The 14,140-nt window shown below is 40.5% G+C and overlaps 4 protein-coding genes across 5 annotated transcripts in view; 2 read left to right on the top strand and 2 right to left on the bottom strand.

Moving 5' to 3' along the window:
* plp1a (proteolipid protein 1a) overlaps positions 1–897 on the top strand; it is a 10,664-nt gene extending 9,767 nt beyond the window's left edge. Inside the window, exon 7 of the mRNA XM_015061097.1 lies at positions 372–897. Within this exon, the coding sequence (XP_014916583.1) occupies positions 372–536 (165 nt within the window). The 3' untranslated portion in view covers positions 537–897. The remainder of the gene's footprint in view (positions 1–371) is intronic.
* Positions 898–1,142: 245 nt separating this feature from the next.
* Positions 1,143–8,350, bottom strand: rab9b (RAB9B, member RAS oncogene family). Of its 2 annotated transcripts, XM_015061100.1 has the most exons (4): positions 8,281–8,350; positions 6,642–6,767; positions 6,337–6,519; positions 1,143–5,117 (listed from the first exon to the last, which is right to left on the bottom strand). In XM_015061100.1, the coding sequence occupies exon 4, from the start codon at positions 5,068–5,070 to the stop codon at positions 4,462–4,464; it is 609 nt and encodes a 202-aa protein (XP_014916586.1). In that variant the 5' UTR covers positions 5,071–5,117; positions 6,337–6,519; positions 6,642–6,767; positions 8,281–8,350; the 3' UTR covers positions 1,143–4,461. The 2 variants fall into 2 exon arrangements, with proteins under 2 accessions (XP_014916586.1, XP_014916585.1); XM_015061099.1 differs by lacking the exon at positions 6,337–6,519.
* fut11 (fucosyltransferase 11 (alpha (1,3) fucosyltransferase)) lies at positions 7,943–13,865 on the top strand. Its single transcript, XM_015061095.1, has 5 exons — positions 7,943–8,053; positions 8,292–8,621; positions 9,987–10,367; positions 11,687–12,309; positions 12,450–13,865. Exons 2-5 carry the CDS (start codon positions 8,292–8,294, stop codon positions 12,598–12,600), a joined length of 1,485 nt encoding a protein of 494 aa, XP_014916581.1. The 5' UTR covers positions 7,943–8,053; the 3' UTR covers positions 12,601–13,865.
* Positions 13,866–13,968: 103 nt separating this feature from the next.
* Positions 13,969–14,140, bottom strand: part of znf185 (zinc finger protein 185 with LIM domain) — an 8,357-nt gene continuing 8,185 nt past the window's right edge. The window contains exon 10 of the mRNA XM_015061101.1: positions 13,969–14,098. The gene's annotated coding sequence lies outside the window, so the exon portion shown is untranslated. The remainder of the gene's footprint in view (positions 14,099–14,140) is intronic.

The raw sequence follows: 14,140 nt of genomic DNA, 5'->3' as shown, positions 1-14,140 counted from the left end.
CCCGGGAGGAAAGGGATTTATAGGGGGGTTTTTTTGTAAATTTTTCCCCCCCCAAAAAAAAAAAAAAAAAAAAAAAAAAAAAAATCTTTCTACTGGTTATTTTTATTGATGAAACCTTCCTTAGCTGAGTTTTATTTGTAGGATATAAAGCTGCCTAGTAGATATACATTTTTCTTTCCTTTTGTGCGTGTTGGTAATGTACTGTTTGAAAATAAATGGAACGATTGAGCACACTGCCTTTAATAACTTTCATTTTGAGCCTGTGAAGTCTCTGTGCCTGTTTTACTCGTTCGCCATCCCTGGCTCCTGGCCAGAATCAGGGGTCAGGGTGTTTTGTACAAATGTTTTGTACTTCCTCGTTGTGTCCACAGGTGCACTGTTGCCTCCACTTGGCTGTGTACCAAGTGCATGTGAAGACGCTGAAGCACAGGGCCAAAGAGGAGCGAAGAGGCTATGACCTTTATAGAAGGATGCAGAGGGACAGAGGGGGGACGCCGTCCTCTCCGTACTCTGCCGACACATTTGACATCTCCTGACGGCGCTGAAGTTCTGCTCCTTACAGCCGTCGCAATTAATCGGATAGGTCTGCATTGTATATCGTTTCAGTTTAATAGCGGTTGTTACGTAGATTGAATTGCTTTGTTTTCTCTAGGATATGAGACACTATTCATTCAATCTTAAGTTGTAAATTGGAATACATATGTTAGGTGTTATTGTTTTTTGTTAATCTGGGCATAATCTTTGTATTTAGTGGTTCTAGTTGATTTCCATTATCAAATTTTTGAAAAGCTGATTGGATTTGTCTGTGCCCAGATCTGATTTCGGTGTGCAGTGCATGCTTAATGTCCTTTTACTGAAGGGGGAAAATAAAAATGCAATGCATGTTTGATTTCCATTTTAATGAAGAGGATCACAGTTGGCGGTTTCAAAGGACAACACTTGCTTTTGGTTGTTTAGGACACACTGGACGATGCCATGAAAGTCAAATAAGAGAGAGGGCAGGTAAAATGTCACCCTGATGCTATAACATATTTAGAGACAACCTATGCAGCAATAACAATGTGTGGGATTTTTATGCGACTGCAGATGGCAAGAAGGAAACAAGTAGTCTTCCAGGTGTAAAAATGCAAACAGAATCACCATCTGGTATGACGCACACTTTATTTGAAGCCAAGCACTGGAGATGAATTCTTCAGCGTTACTATTACTAGTGCAAAGTAGAGGAAGGGCAGCTATCGCAGATCAGCACATAATCAAAATGAAACTATTGTTCTGCACAGATCAAGCTGCACTCATCAGTTGAGCACACAAAGTAAAACGATATTCTTTTACATTTAAAAAATTTAAAATTAAAAAACATGGAAAGATTACGTTCATAAATATTACAGAAACATGGGAAAAATGATCAGAACATAGGAAATGTGCTCTTGGCCAACACTGATTTTACTAACAATGTTGATTTCAGGTTAAAAAAAGACATGACAGACTTCACTATGAAAACTAGATAAAACTCAAGCAGCAGTGTAAGAAAATAGAAGTTAAATCACAAGAATAACCGACAGCTATCAGCCCTCGTTTTAAGAGTTGGTGTAGTCTTTAAATTACATCTTCAGCTCACAGTTTCTGTAAAACAATGCAACACTGGGTCATCTTACCCCTTTGCTAATTTGCACCAAAGAGTTGCCTTTTTAAAACTTACCCATGTTGTCCCATTTCATTTCTATAGGTAGTGATCCATTTTTAGGAGACGGAGGTAATTGCAAAAAATGTTTAAATTCTCCATATTTAATATGAACCATTTACGCTGATTGTAGTTCTAACCTCATTTTGTAATCCTGTTGCGTAATTTACGAAACACAAGAGATATCCGATCAAAATAAAATGAGTGAACAAGAAGTTGTGGGTAGATTTTAGTCTCAAAACCACATTTCCTTACAGCATAAGTCAAAGGCTGGCAATGTAAGTATGGGACATCTAGAGGACGGATATGAACGGAGGCAGAGGTTTTAGGTCATGTGGCAGACTTCCCTTTTTCATATCAGGAACATCAATGTATTAAAAACTGAAAAATTACAGCAGTAAAAAGTAGCAAAGAGGTGAGATGACCCAACACAAACAAACTCCTCATTGTCAGCTTATAGTTTGATTAATGTAACAGTACCTTACTCAGTTCACTTTCACAGTGAATTCTTGCAATTACCATTAGTTCAAAAAGACAAATGTTTAAACTTTTGATATTGGTAGGTAAACGATGCATCTCAGGCTGTGACAAACAAAATGCAACAAAAAGATGCGAGAATATAGGACCTTTTAGTTAAAAAGATAATATATTTTATCTGGAAAAAAAAATAAAAAAATTAAGTACTACACATACATAATGACAGTTCAGTTTAAATTAGTATTAGCTGTAACATTATCCAATACCATACATGGAAAAAAAAAACCCCCAAAAAACAGAGCCTTCTGGCCACCACCAATAAAAACAAAGTGAAATGTACCTGTGGCCAGTGTCAGGTATGTGAATACAATGACGGATGTAAACAACTTTCCCAAGTGCTTAGTATGTTTTTGCCAAATGCCGTAAGAATGAAGAGGTGATGTAGAATATACACACAGGAAGTAATGAGATGTTCATCATTTATCAGTGATGCTCAGGAGACCCTCAGGTGAGGCAAAGTTAGAAGACTGGAATGTTGAGGCCGACGCAGGATTACAGGGAGGCCGTTTATAATTAGAGCCATTCAACCTAGCAAGGAAAAGTTTCTTCGACTGTCCCTGATCAAACACTGAAGCCCATTGCGACTATTGGACAGAAATAAAAAAACGCCAGAGGCAGAACGATTTTTTAATTATTTTTGCTCAACAGGCATTCGTTGCCTGGTAAACTGTCGCAGCTGAGACATTAAATTCTCAATTACACCCAGCCTCAACGTAGTGCAGAGGCAAACAAAAGACTACCACGTAACTGATGCTCACGGGCAAAACCGTAAACCTGATGATCAACATTCCCTTTCTACTGAATGCACCTTGTAGCCTTTCTTTTTTAGAGTGCCAACGTTTGTAGTTTATCGTACCACAAATTGAAGCTCAGTCAGCATTTGTGTAAACTGTAGTACTCAAATGGTCTGTGTGTACTTTTGCTTGTAACTCCACAGTATAGTACCATAGTTAATACTTTTTAGTATATCACCATTAGGTATGGACTGATATGAATTTTTTTCTGTAGTCTCCAGTAGAAACAACAGCTTACCTCTGTTCACGCAAAGATTTGATTATGTGTTGCATATTTTAGTCACAACAGTTCACTAGTAAGCTTCTAGCTTCCAAATGCAGCATTAAAACACCCAAGCAAGGGCGAAGGATGCCGTTTTTTTTTTTTTTTTTTTGACACCTTGACCGTCTTTTTAGGCCGGATTGGGCTTTTCTTTGAGTATGAAAAAATAAAACCCAATTTCTTTCAGCAAGCTGACCAGCAGTGCGCATTTATATACAATGGAGGCGGGGCAGCCAAAGAAAATTTTAGCTACATCGTCACTTTATCATAGTATAATAACTTTAGACCTTAGAAACGGTATGACCAAAGATATTTGTTTTAAAGATATCACTTTTTTAAAAACTTGATATACCTTCATACTGGCCCAAACCTAATCAATACAAGCAGCTCAGATAGTCAAGGGACTCTAGGTAGTTTGAGATTTTCATAGTTTGCTTATGCAAGTTAAAATGAATACTATGATGTAATGGCTCGTTACACGTCTTATCAGATAATTCTTAAAACAGTCATTTTAAAACAGCACCACTTTAATAAAGGTGAAGGTCAGCTAGAAATATTTTCAAACTACTAAATTGGTCTACTTTCAGTGAGTAGGAGGAAAAAAAAAACAAAAACAAGTGGAGGAGGGGCAACTCTGCTTTACTGTATGCCCAACGCAGGCAGAGAAAACTCCAGGACTTTCTTTTGTATCTCTTTAAAAATAATTTTAAACCATACGAGTGTTGCGATGGAGGGATTTTCATGGTTATTGAAATCATTACTTTCATTTTTATCTTCATACCAATAACCCACGCCTAATCACTTTGAGATCAGAAAGCATAGTATTTCTGCGTATTTATGAGAAAAATGGCACACTTTGTCTTCCAGTATACGAGATAAAAGACAATGCTTCATTCCATTATTTGATACCACCCTCGCATATAAACAGAGAAGGATGCAATATCTTGTGAGATAGCACTGAAAGCAGAAAAGACGAGCGCGCCTGTCGCAGAATGCCTGTACCTTCATAAGAGCAACAATTCAGCTCACAAGACGGCAGCTGAAATCCCCGACACCAGCTTCCTCACACAAGCTGCATCTCCTGCATAGTGTCCTTACTGGATGCTGTACCTTAAGCCTACAGTACACCTGTTGTCAGAACAAACAGGCAAGTTTCAGCGAGAAACAGCTTAGTACCCCATGAACCATCAGCAGCATGAGCCGCGAGAGGTTTTACGGTTGCCGTGAAGATCAATCGTGCTGCCGAGTAGTGCGTGACCGATCTGGTCCTCAGCAGCTAGAACCACCCGGACAGCTGCTTCGAACGCAGCCGTGACGTTGGTGTCGTCTTTAGCGCTGGTCTCAAAGTAAGGGCAGCAGCCGTTCTCCTCGCACCAGGCCCGTGCTTCGTCCTCCCCGACCTCCCTCCGCTCCATGTCGACCTTGTTGCCCAGCACCACAAAAGGGAAGCTCTCCGGCTCTTTAACGTCAGAGTAGAACATGAACTCCTTCTTCCAGCAGCTGAGATTTAGGAAGCTCTGCAAGTCGTTGACAGCGAACGTGAGCAGGCAGCAGTCTGCGCCCCGGTAGAACGGGGTGCGAAGCGACTTGAAGCGCTCCTGACCCGCCGTGTCCCAGATCTGAAGGGTGACCGGGCGCCCGTCCACCTCCAAGTCTCGGTTAAGGAACTCCACGCCAATGGTGTGAAACGACTGCGAGTCAAAGCGGTCTGTGACGTAGCGGTTCATCAAAGAGGACTTCCCGACTCCGCCATCGCCCAGCAGGATCACTTTCAGAAGCACGTTGTTCCTACTCATCGTGTTTCCTCCCACCTGGTTAGGCCTCTCTGGTGGGTTTCAGGCCACTGCAATGGATGGAAGATCAGCGTCAACGTAACCAAGACAGAGAAAGAAGAGCAAGAAGCGATAAGCAATTAAGGAATACATTCAAATTAGTCTTGGATAATAATTGAGAAGCCACAAAAAGCCCATCACAAATAAATGAATTTCGTGTAATTTAAGATGGCAGCAAATGTGCATTACAAAACCTTACCGTCCTCACAAATCATTAAATACGCATGCACAGCTAAAGTGCATGGATCAGATTACAACTGTGCGGACATCGGCTTGAGACTGTTATCATGCTTTCGTGTGCTCAGATCCTCAAACACCTGCTGTTTCCGTGTGAATGGAAAGTAGTAGCACCAGTGCTGTCATTGGATTCATTAAGTATTTCCTTCTCCTGTGAGTAAACTAAATGGGTACGACCTTTCTCCAGAGTAAATCTATTATGACACACGGCAACAAAATAAAAATACGTAGTTATTTTAATTTGCATGAAAATCTAACAGCCGCAGCAATTACATTTTAAATGGTTTAAAAGAAAACGATATTTCCTTTGCACTCATGACTAAAGTTAATCTTATTTATGTCTTCTCAGTTGACATTCACAACATACTTAATATCAAGTCTCTTTTGTGTTTGTAAATACACAGTGAAGGGTTCAACGGTAATAAGGACTTCTTTTTGTTTGTTTTTGTCATCCTGGAAACGGCGCTTTATACATAAAATGTATCAGGTTTTGTGGTCTGCTTTTGATTTTTCATACTCAGATTCAGTTTTATAGTTTTTTTTATAGCTATAATACTATAAACAGAATACTGAAAGAAAACTTTAGGGCTTCTAGACCTTGGGTTTGAGACTAAGCACACCTGCATGAAACTGTTTGGGACATGAAACCAATATTACAGATTTGTAATGGTTAACCAGTTTCACAAGCAGAGCGACAGGGGTGAGGCACCGAGATGTCTCCAGCCTAATGTTTCATTACTTTAAGCATTATTATTTTTAAGCATAAAAATAATAGATGAATAAGAGAGATGAACAAGAACATAAAAACACCCTGTTAGAGAGGGGGGGGGGATAAACAGCAGCATCACATTAAAAGAAGCGACAATCTGAGTGATAACAGCGTGCTTTGCAACCTCAAAACAAACATCAAGTTTGACATGTTCAAGCTTGTCCACTTTGAGTGAAGGCAACAATAAAAAAAACAAACAAACAACAAACTCTTCCTGAACTCACTTGTTCAGAAAGCAGAAGTTAATAAGGAACCGAAACGAGCAGCTGACACTAAAATCCTCCTCAGCCTCCTGACAATGAAACGAAGAGTAGCGATTCAGAAGCTAAGCGGCTAGTCTGACAGCTTGTTGACATTCTGCTGCTGGTCAAGCTAACCGTTAGCCTCACTGTGTAACCAACTTACAACTATGTGGAAGAAAAGAAAAAAAAGAAAAAAAACTTAATGCTGAACACAAATGAAATGTATCCCTTCTGTGATTCGTTTCCCTAGATGAATGCGCCAACCACACATACAATTTATCACTCACCTTATTTTTGGTCAATAACACTGCGAAGTCTGCCCGGTTCCCCTGCATCTGACCGAGACGTGTCGTGACGTGCCCAGTGGCGTTAAAGAGCCGTGGGAACCTGGGTCCTAGAGCCCGCAAATGCATCTGAAAAATGTTTATTTATTTGTTTATTTATTTTCTCAAGCAATATTTTTGTATATAATATAATATAATATAATATAATATAATATAATATAATATAATATAATATAATATAATATAAAATAAAATTAACCATTTAGTTATATTATTAAATGTATATAATATTAGACAAGTCTATGAAATAAAATGTCTTTTCTGTGAATTAACCTCGATGTGTTGACATTCTGACTTGGATCCAATATTCTTTCTGCCTTTTGGATGCAAATGGCCCTGACACTGCACTGAGAAACCTTCACACCATTGGAATTTGTGAATAAAGCTGTAATTGAAACATTGTGCATAGACTTTTAAACGATAAACACTGAAGACACCTGACTTTGAGCTAAATGCTTGTCCAGTCGAAGTAACCAGGAATGTTTCAGTGAAACCTGTGCAAACATGTGCAGACTACAAAGTCTAAACTGTTTTCTGCAGCACTTTTTTCAGTCAACTGAAACTAAGTCAAGCCCGCTAAAATGTCAGGAGAACAAGGAGGCTTGACAGGCTGGATTCCAAAGAAAACAAATGAAGGCTCTTTGATGACATGTCCATACATGACTTAATGACACCAAGTCAGATAATTTTACTAATTATATGTTAGCTAAAGTTTAAATGAAGACCTGAGAAGTAAATATAGACAGATAGTAAAGTTGACATGACTTTGATCTAACAGATGAATAAATGCATGTTCTGTTGTGGTTTAATAAAGTTGTCTGAAATGGGCTATACATTGAAACATTGGTTAGGAACAATCCAAGGCAAAAGTTGTAGATTGGCTAAATGGGTTTATGTTGATCTATATCAGTTAATCTCTCACTTCATTTAAGGTATGTGGGATACCATATCTCAGCAGCAAGCTGTTAAAAGTCACTTTTTTCTTTGTCTATCTTCGTTTTACTTTTTTTTTTAATTAAAAATATTTTTGGGGCAATATAGTATCTGTAACTTGTTTGTTTAAAACTAAAGTATTTGTTACGTTTTATGTAACTGTTGTGTTAATAACTGAACTCAATCATATTATCACATTTGCCTAATTTACAGAATTTCACCATGACATGAAAGGACATAGCAAGTTGAGATTGTCAACAAAAAAAAAAAACCCTCAACAAACTCGACTGATTCTGCGTTTGCTGCTGCTTTGATTTTGCTTGGCTGTAGGTGGCGCCAGAGGAGGGTAACATTTATTGCGACGAGGAAGAGTCTGTTGTTACTGATGTTGGTGAATAAACCGTTAGAAGCGTTCATCAGAGGTAAGTTTTACTCTTAATACAAATACATATTTTATTTCTTAGACATTTAGTATGCATTTTGTGTATTTCATAGTGATATATGTGAAAAATGGCGTTATTGCTTCGATATATCTGGATAACTGGGAGGTTTAGTCCCAGAGATGTTCACTTTGTTTGGCAGAGTTCATAACACATCATGATAGTGAACATGGAGGTAGGGGAACCTTTATTTTTATTATTTGTTTTACCCGTTTCGCAGATGGCAGGTAGGAGGAGGCTGCTACCCTGCGTGGGTCTGGGGCTGCTCGCTGTCCTCTGCTGGGTGTGGGTCTCCTTCGCCTCCCTCTCTGGAGACCAGCTGCGCCTGGACGTGTCGGACCGAGGAGCCTTTCAGCCACAGAGCGCTTTGTCGGACATGGAGTTTGCCTCCGTCGCCTCATACAGAGGACCAGGGAACAGTGACCGTCGCAGCAAAAGGGAGCTGCCCATTCTCCTGTGGTGGAGCGGGGGTCTTTTCCCACATTTCCCCGGTGACACTGAACGCATCGACTGCGCCACGTCCTCCTGCTTGGTGACGAGCAATCGCAAGGTATACAAGAGAGACCAACAACTAAAGTTTTTCCTGGAAGTCTGGGCTTGAATAGCAGGAAAATACAGTGTTTTGCATTAGTGTTAATACTCCTCCTACTTTATCACTCGTTGTCACGTTGGAACACTAAACTTCAAAGTATTTTATAAGCAGTATGTGATAGATTAACACAAATAGATCAAAACTGACGTTTCTCTCCCTTTTTCCTTTTTAATAGAATCTGAAAAGTGTGGCGTGCCTATGTGTTTACCCCTCTTTACGCTGATCTGTTTAATTTAAATCCACTCCCACCATTTCTCTTTTAGATGTTGTCACCTTATGCGTAAATACAGTCCATTTGTGTGTGATTCAATATCAGTCTAAATGCAGCTGTTCTGTAAATGCCTCAGAGGTTTTGTTAGAGAACGGCAGCATCATGAAGAGCAGACAGGTCAGGGATTAAGCTGTGGAGACATTCAAAGCATATATGGGTTATAAAACAATATCCAAAGCTTTCATTATCTCAATAAGGTGTTCAGTCCCTCACCTGGAGAGGAAAAGAGTACAGCAGCACAAAACACCTGCCAAAACATGGCTGTCTTAATTAAATGACAGGAATGGCTGTACGATAGCCAATCATTAAAGTAAGCCATAAAAATTGATGTTCATAGACTCTCTCCATTCAGTCTGACATAGTTTGAGATCGTAGTCTCCCGAAATATAAACCCAGTAATGACATATCCCAAAACATTTGCGGCTGTAATTTCAGTGTGAGGTAGCTGCTGAATGAAAATGCTTGGGACAATTTATGGACTTCTATTTGTACAGACTTTGGAAAATTATGCAGAATGTTCTTCTACTTTAAAAATTGTAGCTTTTTTCTATTGGTCTAGGTCACGTGTGACAATTCAAATCCTGCCCACAATACGTTTTTACATGGCCCTCCAAGCTATAGTGGGATTCATAAATAGCAGCTATGTGCTGAAATACTATTTTATCAATCAAATCAAAGCAGTTTTCTCAAAGCAGTAATTTCTCTTAATTACATCAATGTGAAACATGCTTTTATTACTTGATATTAAAATACAAAGAAAGTTATTTATACATATATTCTATATATTGTAGTAAATTTACCAATACATTCTGCTATAACCGGCCCTTTGAGGACTTTTGCGATCTTGATACGGCCAAAATGAAAGTGAGTTTGACGGCCCTGGTCTAAGTCGTAAAATATCAGTAAAACACATTGAAATTTGGGTTTTAGCATCTTAAACATTAGCAGAAGTTCAAGAGTACAACACGTCTGCAAGGCACTGTGTATATGCCTGCATTTATATTAATTATTGTTACCCTGTTTCATCTCGACCTGTTCTCGTTCTCGAAAAGGTCCAGCTGTACAAGAGGACGGCATCCATCATCTTTTACGGGACGGACTTCAGGGCATACGAGGCTCCACTCCCTCGTCTGCGCCACCAGACCTGGGCACTTTTCCACGAGGAGTCACCGATGAACAACTATGTCCTCTCGCACGGACCCGGAATCCGGCTGTTTAATTACACGGCCACATTTCGCAGGGAGTCAGACTACCCCCTGACCCTGCAGTGGCTGCCCTCCCTGGAGTACCTGCTGGAGCCTGTGGCTGTGTCTCTGGAGGAGAAGAACCGCCTCAGGAGGGAGGGCTTGGCTCCTGTTCTTTATATGCAGTCTCACTGTGACGTGCCGTCAGACAGAGACCGATACGTTCGCGAACTCATGAAGTACATCGAGGTACAGTGCTTGGCAGGAGCTTTCGTTTCCGCTTTAATTATTATGAACGAGATCTTTGGGGGTAAATTCAGACATATGAGAGAATAGCACCGTTGTTGCAGCATCATTGATTACAAAAATATACAGATACTGTCTGCTATTGATTAATTGCACATTGATGAGCCATGTAGATGCTCAGGAATCATTTGCAAATGTTCTATGTTTGACGTGCGTTTCTATTAAGAAGACTTAAGGGTTTTTGTTTAGTTGTTATTAAACTGCATCCGAAATTAGTTTTGGAAATTAGTTTTGGTTTCATTAGCCCTTAATGCACCATTAATGCTCCATCTGGGAACAGAAAGGTGTACTATATTGTCTGAAAGCAGTTTATAGGTCAGCACAACCTTTTTGAGTCAAAAATCTCATTAACTCTCGTTGTTGCCAGGCAGATTTTTCCTCACGGCTCCTGCAAGTGCAGTGAGCAGTGAGGAACTCGATGAAAAATATATGTTCATCTGTGTCTGCTGGCTTAAAAAAACAAAAAAAAAACAAACACATGATCAGTATCAGAACCATTTCATTTTTCCCTCCAGGGAAATTGTCTCTGCAGCAAGGTGGGAAAAAAATTTCAAACGCGAACACAATCGCACAACAACATAGCAAAGTAGTGAAAAACAAATATTTGAAATATCAGTACAAATGTCAGTAACACAGGCTGCATGACTAGGTCTGACCCAATCACATTTAAAACTGATCAGAACAATGGCCTGGCTAACAAAAGAGTTTTTGGTGGTTCTGGCGGTTCTTGATTTGGGCTTCCTGAATCTCTTCCCAGACAGTAGGAGCTTAAATTTACCATTAAGTGGATGATTTAGAGAGTGACGAATGTCCTCTGCCTCTTGTAGGACTCTCTTTAAAAAAGACAGGTTCTGTTAAATCAGATAATCTAACTAACATGTTTGAAGTAGAATGTTAAAAGTCAATTAGCAAAGGTCAGTCTCATGATCCTATTTGTATTGTGTCATGAGTAATTTATGTCAAAAGAAAGAGTTCCTATGCAGTTCAGAAGTGTGGAAGTCGATTAGGGTTTCCCAGCTCTACATAGGGCTGAAAAAAAAAGAAAAAAGAAAAACGAGTCGATTTGGAAAATATTCCTATTTCTTCCTTTGCCTATTCTGTAAAATCCACCCATCCTCTTCTTCCCTTTCTGTAGGGTTTTCACAAGTTCCATAAATAGAGCCTGAGCTCAGAAAGGTTTGCTATTATTTTGCCATGATAAATGTGTCCTGGCTGCTTCTTCTCATCTCTCGCTTCCATCCTTCTCTCCTTCCCGTCTTTAGGTGGACTCCTATGGGAAATGCTTGAACAACAGGCCCCTACCGGAACACCTGGAGGACACGGCCACCGCTACTGGCGAGGAACCCGGATTCATGAATTTCGTCGCCCGCTACAAGTTCCACCTGGCACTGGAGAATGGCGTGTGTCCAGATTACATGACGGAGAAGCTGTGGCGGCCCCTCCATCAGGGCTGCGTGCCCGTCTATCGCGGCTCCCCGGTGGTGGCTGATTGGATGCCCAATGACCACTCTGTCGTAATTATAGATAGCTTTCCCTCTCCCAAAGCTCTCGCTGACTTTCTCAAGCGTCTGGATGAGAACGATGATGAATACGTTAGATATTTAGAGTTCAAGGACCCCAGAAGGATTACCAACACTCGCTTGCTGGCGGGCTTGGACTCCCGTGAGTGGGGAGTAAACGACATGAGCAAGCCTAACTACTTAAATGGATTTGAATGTTATGTTTGTGACCAGGAGAATGCCCGATTGGCTGCCGAGAGGGCATATAGGAAAGCCCCCCAAAAAACCCAACCTCCTCAGCGTAAAATGGCCAGCAACTCCCACATGGGCTGCCCACTGCCCAGTCCGGGGTACGGAGACATCAAAGACCTGCCAGCAGATGACGGGTGAGTTGGGGTTAAATCGCTGACTGTGCCAGGTGGGAATACCGCCTGCTCTGTCAAGCCGAGGGGAGAGAAATTGTTTTTATTGTCTAATTGAGCCGGCCTCTGAAATTAGCCTAATCTGTTTGCATATCTGTCTGCAGATGGTTGCAAATATGGCCGCAGGATTACTGGCAGAGCCTCGACCAGGCCGAGGGGCTGGAGTCCCTGATAAGACACAACGAGTCGGACCCCTCTCTGCTGTGGAAGCACATCCAAAACATAGCTGTGAGCAGAGCCAGAGGGAAACACTGAGACAGGCTCGGAAACAAACAGAGCATGGCGCCCGTCCAGCTCTGCAGGGGGGGCCCACATTACGAGTCCCCTCTGTTTAAATGACGGATTGACTCGCGGTTACACAACCAAGCCAGAACACCGTTATATTTGTGGATTATGGCGTCTTACAAAAGTATCCCAACCCCTGGAGCGAGCGGGTTGGGATACTGTTCACATTTTGTGACATTACAACCAAAACCTGAATGTGTATTATCAGGGTTTCATGTGAAGTTATGTTTTGTTTTTTTAAATGGATGGAAAATGATGCATGGTTTACAAATAGACAAGCATTCAGTCCCCTGAAATGAATACTAGAATCATCTCAATCAGCTTCAAGTCATTTGAAGCTTTGCACATCTAGACACAGATTTTGCATGATTTTTGCAATTAATCCGAGCTCATATTGAACGTATAGCACCTACGATCAGTGATTGTACGATTCACTGACGTACACGGTTGGAATGTCACAAAATATGACTGGAAAATGTAAAGGGTTAGAAATACTTTTTCAAGGTGGGTTTTTATATACATCACAACAGGTTTTAATTGTCTATTCCATGTGACACTTGGGCAAAGCGGATGCTTTAGAAGGACATGTAGGAAATGCTCTCTGTGCAGCTGGTGCAGAGAGGCAAATGCTCCTGGAAAGCTCCCCTTTTTTTTTTTTTTTTTTTTCCTGGACTGGAGCTGAGCCAAGGGGACCTGTCCTGCTCACCCAAGGAGATCTGCCTAACTGTGTGTGAAGACCATCAAGGCAGCAGCCAGTGGACTGCTTGTGCTTCTTTAAAGTTAATCTGCATGTGACCAATGGCTATTAGCCAGTCACATTTATGCAAACAGCTACTTGAAGTGACAGTGCGAGGGAAGAGGCGATTTTGAGAAATGCAACTTTGCAGGCGGAAACCTCTGCACTGGCGGCTGTTCTCTGCAAGCAAATCTACTTTGAATTTTTGTGATAAATACTTTATATTATTACCCAGACCTTGTTGTCGCAACACACTAAACTCCTCTTTGTGCAATAATTCTCATTCTGTAAGTGTGTTTTCAAGCACACTACTTTTTTGTAAGACGTTTATACCAGGACTTTGTAAATAATTTTATTTTGTTAGCAACGCATTGTACATTTCAACACACTATTTTGTATCGAGATGAGTAAAATAAGAAAAAAAAGGTTTTTAAACGTAGCGAGCCTCTTGTTATCGAATTACATTGTCCAAGCCCACCTGATATTGTGAATCTTTACATAAAAAATATAAAAAACACATCCTTCATTGTAACTGACACACAAACATATTTCATTCACGCCCCCCCAAAAAATAGGCCATTCAACATGTGACGTTATCATACTGACAATTCAAGTTTCTTTTTTTTTTATCACTTTAAAATGTGTTCCAGCAAAGTTAAGAAAGAAATCAGTGCAAACTTCAGAGCAGTTCTAACTTATTATGCAAATGAACATGAATGAGGGGGGGGGGGGGGGAGAGGAAAAGGGAGGAGAAAAAGACCCGGGGGTTAAAAA

The sequence above is a fragment of the Poecilia latipinna genome, unplaced genomic scaffold, assembly GCF_001443285.1.
Source record: "Poecilia latipinna isolate Pla-1442-1.1 unplaced genomic scaffold, P_latipinna-1.0 Scaffold1777, whole genome shotgun sequence".
Lineage (NCBI taxonomy): Eukaryota > Metazoa > Chordata > Actinopteri > Cyprinodontiformes > Poeciliidae > Poecilia > Poecilia latipinna.
Note: the sequence above shows the minus strand (reverse complement) of the source record. Positions and strands in the feature narration are given on the sequence as shown.

Coding starts and splice junctions, on each gene's coding strand:
- fut11 (XM_015061095.1), top strand. CDS start 8,292: ATGGCAGGTAGGAGGAGGCTGCTACCCTGCGTGGGTCTGGGGCTGCTC. Junction 8,622..9,986: donor TGGTGACGAGCAATCGCAAG/GTATACAAGAGA, acceptor GTTCTCGAAAAG/GTCCAGCTGTACAAGAGGAC. Junction 12,310..12,449: donor GACCTGCCAGCAGATGACGG/GTGAGTTGGGGT, acceptor ATCTGTCTGCAG/ATGGTTGCAAATATGGCCGC.
- rab9b (XM_015061100.1), bottom strand. CDS start 5,070: ATGAGTAGGAACAACGTGCTTCTGAAAGTGATCCTGCTGGGCGATGGC.